This window comes from Opisthorchis viverrini, assembly GCF_000715545.1.
Source record: "Opisthorchis viverrini unplaced genomic scaffold opera_v5_277, whole genome shotgun sequence".
Taxonomy (NCBI): domain Eukaryota; kingdom Metazoa; phylum Platyhelminthes; class Trematoda; order Opisthorchiida; family Opisthorchiidae; genus Opisthorchis; species Opisthorchis viverrini.
In genome coordinates this window covers 230754-241667 of record NW_008751928.1, presented here as the reverse complement: position 1 = coordinate 241667, position 10914 = coordinate 230754, and the positions used below count along the sequence as shown (strand labels likewise).

Below are 10914 nucleotides of genomic sequence, written 5' to 3'. Positions count from 1 at the left end.
TCTTTTCGCCAATCGCGCGCGAGTTGGGCCTGTTGGCCGTTGTCGGGGAACTGGGCGAAAGCCTCAGTCCTGTGTGTTAATCTGTGGATTCGTGAGCAGTGAACGCAAAGGTGGCTTTGGCGTGGGACTCCGTCTAAGAGTGTGACAATGTCGTTGGCCACTGCTAAGGTGAACCCCGTGGTCCCCATTAAAAAAGTGGCTGTTGTCCACCCGACTGAGTATGTTGGTTAATATTTTCGTACTTCGTTGCTAGGTCATGGATTTTCCGCTTTCTCATTCAGTACAGAACTGAACAATACAGACACTGTGGGGTACACGGCCCTCTGACATTTAAGATACATGTTTCAACAAACGTTATATCTGAGCTATGGGTTGCTGGCCTATCGCGCAAGAGCTTTTATGAAGACCATCTTGCATATATACATGTGGCCCTACTCATCCCGGTTGTCCTCTCCGACACCACTCTTGAACCCTTCGGCGATCCGAATCCCGCTGCGCGGGACCTATTCTATTTTCGGCGTGGTCTACCATTTCCCCATGATTCCTTCGGAAGACTTTAGCAGCTCTCCTTGAACTACCACTTCACACATCTTCGTGTTGGATGGAGCTCCAGCGTGTCGGATCTAGTGGACATTTAGCAACGGAGCTGACGAAGGTCATACAACAGAGCGCTTATACTCAACAGGTCGTCGCACCCACCAGATACCTCGCAGGCCGACTACCACCCCCTGGATTCGATGAACTCCAACCAAAGACACTTCGTACATCGGGTGTTAATTAACGCTCCAGTGGGACATAGTGACCACTGTATGCTGACCTTCGATTTCATCTGCTACTGGGTCAGAAATCCCGAACCTCAAACGTGGATTCTAAATTTTTGCCCTGCAGACCTCTCAAGAATGCGTATCTTTTTTGATTGATTTAAACTGGGACCAACTCCAGTGGAAGAGTTGTACAGGACCACTGCCCAGAAAATTCACGGGGCTCAGACGACGTTCACCAAAAAAGCAGCACGCAGTCGAATGGACAGCAAGCTAACTAAAAGGATTCGGCGTCTTCTGGAAGAAATATTTCAACTATTCTTCAAAAATTTAACTACGGAGTCCATCTTGAGACGTCGTTCTCGCGGGCAAAGCATTTCTATGTGGTTTACCTTCAGTTGATCGACGAAGACAATTCTTCTGCTTGGAAAGAATCAATTGTCACGCCAACTTACAAAACTTGTAACCGACTATCCTGAAGCTATAGGCCTATTAGCCTCATTAGCGTACCGTGCATTCTGAAGCGAGCCACCTTAAATCACCTCACTAACAACAGTTTGATGTCCTCAGTGAAAACCGGATCCTCCGGAACCGTCCTTACGTGGTGAACATGTTCGTATTTATGGACAGCTTAACCCCAGCTAAGGACGAATGACTCATATTGGATGCTATATTCTTCACTCTCTCAAAAACTTTCGATCGAGTCCCACACGTCCAGTTGCTCTACAGACTCTAGTATTGTAGGTTTCAAGGAGAACTACGCTGGGTTAGGGCGTTCACATCAGACATAACATGATGAGTGAAAGTAGACTCGACCTTTTTCGGCGCCGGTCTCCATTGGAGTTCCTCTTGGCTCTTTTTTGGGCCACCTCTTTTGCTGATCTACGTCAACGACCTTCCAGACGTTGTTTCAAGTCCACGTCTACTTTTAGCCGACGACTTGAAATTCTGGTGTTCGTATGCCAGCACCCTGCAAATGGGTGCAGGCGCAGCAAAGTAGTGATCGCTGGAAGGCACCTTCCCTTGAATGAAGGAAACTGCGTTCATACGTTATCCGTAGAAGACTCAGCAAACGCCTTTGTCGTTCATGGTGAGAGTAGAATAGGAGACATAACGAGAATAGATACCAGAAGTATTTAATATCTGACGCTACTCAAACATGTCCTTCTCACTGCACCATGAGAAATCGGCTCAAAAGGCACTCGCCGTTCTACGGATGATTCGGCTTTCCTTCACACGTGTTGTTCGCATGGGCATCCAGGGACTGTATGGACCTACGTCAGAAATCTTTCTGAGTATGCCAACCAAATTATCTATTCAGGATGCCTGAAAGACGCAACCTCCACTGAGTATGTCCAACGAGCTGTGACAAAAATAGTTGCTGGTCCTAAATTCGTGGACCATAAAACGCGCCTCGCGGTGCTTGACCTCTTTTCCTTGGAGTATCGTCGCCACCAAGGAGACCTAATACTCACTTATGCCCTATTTGAACAAGATTTGGTCAACAGATTTTTCACCGTTGACCCAGCTAGCACACGTTGGGGATGTGGTAAGAATTTCAATCTTGGAGCGCAAAACTTCATTTCATTTCGGGTAGTTGATGCATGGGATAATCTTCCTCCGACAGTTGTCCACGATCCACCTAGCACCCAGTTGAAAGCACTATTAGGCGCTTTTTTATGCGAGTCCTCGCGCTGGCAAGCTCGCTGCTCCTTCCTGAGGACCTAAACAGCTTGTGCCTTTCAGGTGAACGGCAGCCACTGAACAATAAGAACAAAACTGACCCGGGAATCTTGGGCGGAAGTTTCGATCCGGTGTATCAGTCCGGGAATCCGTGACACCCTCCTAAGAGCAAACGTTGACTCTACCTTTCCTGTCTTGTTTGGCTAGCAAGTTTTGTCCTAGGAAATGCGCGTGAAAAAAACCCTGCAGTACTGTATGGTCTGTCATGCTGCCGATGATGATGATGATGATTGCAAGTAGTTTTAGACACAATAAACTCACCCGCAACGGACTACTCACGCTTCACAGACAAGCACTTCGCATGTCAGAGGATTGTCTACTCCACAGAGCTGTTGTTTTAGCTATGTGCTGAGCGGAAACAACTGAGACGGAGGCAGTCTATGAACTGGTAACGATGTAAAAATCACTAAACAGTAAACTCAGTCGGGTGAACAACCATCACCTCGCTGGATGAAACTCCTGGACTCAACACCTCAGTGTTTAATGATACTGGTGGACGTCGTATAGGATACTGTTTTGTATGGGTTAGATTAAGGGGCTTATTCGACTGCACTGGTTTGTGGACGTGTGTTTATGTAACTCATTACGAACGCGTAGTTAACGGGTGTGTAGTCTTGCTTTCGGTTGGGAACCACTCTCTCCTTAATGTACAAACTCACAACCCGAGTATTTTAAACTAAGGATAGGAATGCAGGGTGCTTGGACTCTATATATCGAGATCCCTTTGTTTATTTCCCATTCAATGTGACCATAAGATCATGTCAATCGTGCGAGACAGTTTTATTCGAAAATTTTCTTTTCTCGAGGCTCTGGTGGTAGATAGTGAGAACCATGTTGTTAGCATTTCTGCGACTTAGCCGTGGGTCGTTGCATTCACCGATCTACCTCGAAATCCTATGCCACTTTAATACTCCCGTTCAGAGCATGGTCTGGAATCAAATTGTTCCTTTTTCGTTTCAGCCATAATGAATTTCTTCCTCATAAAACACATCCTTTTCTTCTTAAACGGGATATATATGGTAGGTGGCCGCCCAGCGTCTAACATCGCGCCATGGTTTTTGGTAGGTTCTATCCCTCATTCTGATCGGCTTGGCTGCTTATGCTCGCCTGAGTGTCTACATAACGAGTGTGAGCATTGTTGGCGGGATTATAGCTTGTGGCGTTTTTCTATTCTTGTTATCTCTGCTTGGATTCATTGGAACAGCTCGTCATAGTCAAGCCGCTCTATTCTTCGTATCCTTTTTCGGTGTATAGAGTATTTCCAGTTTGTCGTAACCGTTCATCTTTAACTTGTCATTGACATATCATCTTCGGGGTTATGACCTGGGTTTTTATTCGACCTGGATATTGTGTCTGGAGGTGTGCACTGAAGCGATGGTGGTTTTGGTAACAATTTTACGAGCCAATCACGTATGTGAACTTAGCTGGATGTTGACAGTCAACGTTGATAGTCTCGGCCCACGACTCCTTATAACAGGCAGGAAGTACGTGGACTTAGGTACATATTGTTTGCACCTTCTTTAGCCACGAAATGGTAACCAACTTGTGGAAGTCACATGCAGTTCGCGACTCCAAATCTCTGGATTAAGGTGTCGCTTTTGTGTTCGACAACACAGTGCAAAATCGCTGACCAAGCTGAAGAGTTAATCACACTGCTGATCGGCTACTCATGGACAAATGGTTTAGTGTTCAACCACTAGGCGGAAGGTTGCATGTTCCAATCACTCTGGAGATTCGTGGAATGTGGGCTGCTGATGATCTCAAACAGGAATGAAACAGTTGTACAGTGCTGTTCGGTTTCTCGACATAGATCGACTTTACTTGCAGGACGAAATCGTGATTGAAATCTTCCAGTCTCGCACGATCAAAATATGGTATTTGTGTTGTTCAGCTGTGTTTATAAGAGTTTCTTTCGACGGATCTTTCTCTTCTCCTAGTGTGGTCACTGAGTTCTAGACAAGAACGGGGAAGAAGTCAGGTTTGATGAACCCAAAAGCAGACTGGGTTCCTCAGCTTATTTGGATGGATCAGTCCTGGACTTTGCCCGGTGGAATTGGAATATACTGGGTGCTGTGGGTTGTTGGACTAAAGTACGTGCGCCCGTTTCTTAACCTGTGCGCCAATCAGCGTGATGCATTTGTCAGAAAAATATAATTTGTGATTGCATGGTAATGAGGCATCAGCATCAACACTAATCTGCCGCCATCTATGTTGTTGTTCTACCTACCATATGGTGGGCATGTTGTCAGAATGTGCTACATAGCAGATGTTGCGTCTTGGTTTATTACCTTCCATTTGAGAGCAATAACCCGGCGTCTTTTCTTGACTCAAATTCCCTGCAGTACATTGTCCTCCTTTTCAGTCTGTTTCTGATCCAATTTTCTGTTGCCTGTGCCTGCCTAACACTGAGCACCTCCGACCAGCGAACAATTGTGGAGGCCGCTTGGCAAAAGAGTACCAATGCCACAAAAATCGATATGATGCGTACATTCCAGTGTTGCGGATTTCGTCGTGTTGACCTTCCACATGATCATCCAATGGGATGCCCACCATGTCACTTCTCTGAGGTGGGTTGACGAACACTAGATTGACTGCACAAGACTGGTACTACAGTTTCCTGCAACCTTATGGTTGAACTATTTATGGTACTCGAAGGGATATCACTGTGATTGAGGGATGCGTGCATTTCAGTCCCCCCCCCCCCATTCGTGTATTACAGAGCCACTTAATTGCTCATCTTTCATCGAGCTCTGCTTACGTAATTCATATGTCAACGTTTCCCACTCGGTCTTTCTTGGTGTAGTTGTCTACTTTGAGCAACTTACTTCCGGTTTTACTCCTTACTCACAGGGCTACTTTGTTAGCTAGCAATATCAGGTTCCACTTGATTGTCCTCTGTTACGATACCCTCATTTGTTAGATACTGTTTGGTTGCTAGTGTCTTTTCGATGTCGTTTTCTCGATTGACGGTAGTTAGGCTAGCCACCCTAACTATCCCAGCGACTTCAGGAAAAGTGGGATTAGTATTGGTTCAAAGGCTTAGCTTACTTCGTGCCACAATTTTTTGTGCAAACTACACCATAAAATACGCTTTCAAAAACCATAGGAGCCCGTTACTCAAGTCCAGTTTTGACGAGTTGTCTGCTCGGTCAGTGAGTCCCGAAAAAGAGGAAAGACTGCGCTTTTTCAGAATTCGGGTATGTCTCTGTCGTAAACATTCGGGTAACCGTCTTGCTTTTAAGTATGCGCGTGGTTGTACAAAGAGCGGGAGACAACTTGAAGGAATAGCCGAGTGACCTTGTATCCGTCAGTTGCGCCATATTATTTCATGGGGATATGTATATCGATCACATAGCTGCCATATGCCCACGTGGGAGTGAGTTAAACAGAATTGAAAGTGACATAAAATTAATAACAAACTAATAATAAGATCAAATTACTGTGCAGTTGAGCGTACTCTGCGAGTTGTATCCGATTTGGGTTCAAATGGGACATAAGGTTGGCAGAAACTCTGGGTCTTTGCCAACCTGATGAGTCCCAAGAAGGGCTGTCAAAGAACTTTCAGCAACTTAATGGATAATGTTTCTTCAAGGAAATAAAATGTACTTCGAAGCAACATAACTTTACCGTAGTCTACTAAATTGACTGACAGACTTGAATGATTACCTGTAAGCCACCTTTATTTATTTTGTTTTGATACACAGCTTTCTTGTTGTGAAGGCGATCACGACCGTCAGGCGGATTGTTGCACCGGTCACACAAATTCATCTATTCCACGGACGTGCCCTTGCACCATAACGTGCTGGTCCGTAGTGGAACAGAAATTGGAGCGCGGGATTCGTGTCACGGGGACGGTGGGCTTGTTCTTTAGCCTGGTCGAGGTGAATGGTTTCCGGTTTTGTTTGTTTTCTTTTATGTTTCATCTTATAGCTCGCCTTTTTACTCCCTACATATTGTGTACCGATTCGTTTGCGAAAGAGAAAGGACGTTTCTCATGGATTGTCATTCTTTGTGCCTACAATCCTCATCTGGTAACGTTCTCATATTCTTATGGAGATAGGTAAGAAATAGTGCCAGACAACTTAACATGGTAGATAAGTAGCGGCGGACGCCTCTGGCACGTTCTGGTACTCTCACTCTCAGGTTTCAGCCAATATCATGTCATTCAACGCTTTGATCCCATATATCCATGTATTGTGAAAATTGCCGAATTCCTCGAAAGATTGTTTCGTTCTCTGACTTTGGCAGCAAGATTGATTTTGTTCCTAATTTTCAACCCCCTGGAGTTAAAGTTGCCCACAGATCGACAATGTGTATGTCAGTGTGACCACCTAAGATGAGCCTTGATGGCATAGATGTTACATGCACCACATTCTGGTCTCAAAACAAGAAAGCTTACCAAGAACACAGTGACGCGATCCAGTCAATCTGCCATCCGAAGGTTGGTTTGTTAGCACGTGACCGGATATTTCACGGGCATTCTGGCCTACACAATTCATCTGTGCATGGTAGTGTGTTGGAATATTGGTAGCTCGGGTGCATCTATTGGTAATTAATCCGCTCCCCAAGCTTGGCAATTGACTTGCGGATGTTTGGTCACCATTCGTGGGGATATCGTCAAAGTGGATGATGAATGGGTATGAATGAGTATGCTTCTGGTGAAAAGTGGGTTTCAACATCGCTTTTCGAATAAGCGACCATGCATGGCTCGTTAGCCGATGTTCGGGGGATGGAGTAACATGTCAGTCGATTCTGTCGTGGGTTGTGTTGGGCGATATCGTATACGGGAATTCGCCATTCCCTGGTTGCGAAATGAATTGTTGGTCACAAAACGTAGGCTTGGTTGTTCCACAAAATCTGAATTATCAATTTTTTTCAAAAGAAACCAGTGTTTATTGGCTTACCGTTTGCTTACTATTTGTTCGACAAAGCACTTTTATTAGCCATGTTCGGCGGTCGATTGATAACCCGTAATCACAATTTCCCTTATCACAAGCCCTTACGAGCCCCTGTCCGATATTCAAGAACCATATTTTTGTTTTTTTGTTGCGTTTGCAGCTTGCTGGCGTGTGGTTGGCGCTTCAGTATCGTCATAAGCGTGATCCGTCGATCGATCCGAACTGTATTTTCTAACTTGTTCGAGCGGCACAAGCTCCGTTATGTTTTTCCTTTCTGGAATATCGATCCCTTTACGCATTCCCGTCGAGCCTGCAACTTTCGATCGCCACCTGTTTTTGGGGACTGCATTTATCTGAGTTCTCTTCTCCATCGTGTTGCATTTTTTACGGCTTCTCGCATAATATTCTACGAAATTAATATTGATAAACGTTCTTAATTTACGTTCTTTTTTCGCCTATTTTTCCCATACTAGTAACATCTTGTCTCCTGCATTTCTTGTTGAATTCCATTTCTCTCATCTTTCGTTATTTTGTTGCTCTATTAGCAACTTCGCTTTAGTAACTTCTTCATTCAGTCATTACAGTGCGATACACTTTGACTTTAGGGTGCCAGTGTAACCTTGCATTTATACCTGATATCATAATGTCCATACACATGACAACCAGTGTTGAACGTTGGGTTGTATCATTTCAAAATCTACAAAACGGGCCAAATGTTACTTCCTTTCGTTTTTTATTCATATAATGGGATTTTCCTAATGGCACGCGCCGAATAAAGTTCGCCATCCCTAGAGAGATCACCATGGAGGACAGACTAAATATGCCTCGGGAGACATACGGGAACTTGGGGGGAGGGGCAAACAAAAAGTTACCGCTCATGGGCGTTATCTTTGCAGCGGAGGATACTTGAATCGTTTTCAATGCCATCGATGCATTTTTCTGTGCCCGAAATGGTTTGAATAAACTTGTCCGACATGCGCTTTGTGTTTGAGTAGTGAGGTGAAGGTGATCTATACGTAAGGAAGCTTTACCACACGCCATTCTTTTTCAGGTATTCATGGTGACCGTGTTAAGAGTCCGGGTGCTCCGGTTCGATGCCTGTATTGTAGGAAACTGGCGATGTCCATATTTCCTCTGTGTTCCCCCCACCATGTTTTTCTTCATAAAGCTAAACTAGACAATGAAATTCAACGAATACTAATCGTACACCTGTAACGTCCTTCCGTTGCCTAGCAATCATGTTACCCGATGCAGACACAAAGGCTGAGATACTGCCGCGTTGCTCAAGGCTAGACTGGAGAAGTCGAGATGCTGGATTTGGGCTCGAACCACAAACCTTCTAGTCAGTAGGTTTCTCTCTTAACCACTAGGCCATCCCAAGTCCATTGTTGGTAGGGACAGAAGAGTTCTATCATGACAACATATTAAATATAGTTGTAATGCGAGGCTTTGGCGACCAAGGGTGACTCCCACCATTATAATGTAGTGCGCAAAGTTGTTCAACTGCAGTGTAAGGGGGCCAGATGAGTCCACTTCATAGGCTCTGTTTGCAGCAGCAATAAGCTGGGTTACGACGCGTTTCACATAATCTTTTGTAGGCCTAAAATAACGTGACCAATCAATAAAACTAAGACAGTCTCAAGAAATCCTTAAGTGTTCCAGGCCGGAAGTACGAACCTGAAATAGTCTGCCACTATTGCCTCAAGGAACCTCAGTCTCTCAAACTACTCGCGTGGTGCTAGAACCTGGAGCAATGGATGGCATTCAGCTTTTTATTCTCTCACTTAGACTGCCTGGTAATCGATGGATTCCACCAAAGCCGAGTTAGGGTCAACTGACGGTACACGTGCCTTCTCACCCTACCTCCATCACCGTCTCCGGTGAACTGGTAAATGCAATCACCTCTAGGTAAAACTGATGCTGATGGTTTGATCGGCGCTTCTGGCGTATCCCGCGTATATGCTTTTGTATGGTTGTGCTGGGATATGTTATCAACATGGAGCACGATTGTCATAAGCGTAAGGGACACCAGTGTGAATGCACTTTTTTGGGACTGTGATTTGTACTTTTGGTTTACCGATCGGAATGATGCGCTCGAATGGTTGTTTGACCGCATCACTTTGCACAACAAGGTTACTCTGAGTGCGCATCACTCCTGGATTTCGGGGATCGAGGCTCTGCGGCTATGCAGAAGTTCATAAAGTCCGATTAATCTATAATCCTGGTAGGTTTCCACCATATAAACAGTGTTGTCGGTTTCTCCCAAACTGAAGTCTTTTTCAGGCTCACAAATAACTAAAATGCTTCTGGTCCGGAGTTTTCGGTCATTATGTCTTTCAGTGCACGTAACAAGTGAAATGTCGTCCAACTGTTTCTCATTAAAAGTGCTTGTTGTTTGCCAGCTTCTGCCGGTCGCTCAGGCTTGGTCACCACATTGTCTTTCACGTCCATTCCAAAAGCCTCACTAAGTGATCCCATCAACTAGCCCATAGTTTGTGCCCTGGAAAAACTACATCCTTGGTCTTATATGTATATATATAATGTCCCCGTCACAAGGTTGCCGAATGGACAAATGCAAACGGAGGTCCACAGAAAGGCTACGCACATGGATCAAATTCTGAGCTACCACATCAGCCACCCAAACTGCCACAAACAGAGCTGCATTCGGACACTATTCAAGCGAATTGAAACACACTGCAACACAGTAAAATTCAAAGCAAAAGAGAAACGCCTATACAAAATCTTTCAAAGGAACGGTCACCCAAGGAATTTCGTCTGGAGATCTCTGAGAAAATGCAATTCAACCAACTCGACAACCGAAAGCACAAGCAAAACAATCACACTACCATATATCAAAAACATCTCGGAGATGACTGCCAGGATACTACGACAGTATGCCATAAACGCTGCCCACGGACCGACTGACACCGTGCTAAGAGCACTATCAAAACCAAATGGGATACTTAATGCGATGGAAAAGACAAATGTAATCTACAAAATTCAATGCAACGATTGTGAAAAACACTACGTGGGACAAACAGGGAGGAAACTGTCAACCAGAATCACGGAACATAAGCTCGCCACCAAGAGACACGAACAACTCTCTCTCATCTCTGCACACGAAGATGGAGAAGGACACCATTTCGATTGGAATGACGTCAGCATATTGGGCCAGGCAAGAACAAAGAAAGAATGCGAGTTCATGGAGGTGTGGTACTCCACTAACGGAGCAATAAACAGACGCATTGAGATCGGTCCTGTCTATCTGCCTCTGAGGACAAAGGAAATCCAGAACCACAAAAGCCGAGGCCGAACAAGGACCCAAAGAAGATATCAACAGAAAACTACTTAAGATGGGATGTACACCACAAACCAACAGAGAGGCGGACCACGACGTCATACAGATCAAGAACGGTCCAAGCGGAAGAAACAACAATGGACGGCAATTTCAACAGTAGCGTGGCCGTAGGAAGCAAGAGGTACAAACCACAACACAACACAGATTAAGATAG

The 10914-nt window shown here is 45.0% G+C and overlaps 1 protein-coding gene across 1 annotated transcript; it reads left to right on the top strand.

Moving 5' to 3' along the window:
- Positions 1 to 3469: 3469 nt before the first annotated feature.
- Positions 3470 to 8116, top strand: T265_09351 (hypothetical protein; the record flags this gene model as incomplete). The annotated part of the gene is made up of 6 exons (XM_009175392.1): positions 3470 to 3523; positions 3570 to 3737; positions 4847 to 5071; positions 6209 to 6257; positions 6318 to 6385; positions 7563 to 8116. The coding sequence occupies 6 exons, from the start codon at positions 3470 to 3472 to the stop codon at positions 7635 to 7637; spliced, it is 639 nt and encodes a 212-aa protein (XP_009173656.1).
- Between the last annotated feature and the right edge of the window lie 2798 nt (positions 8117 to 10914).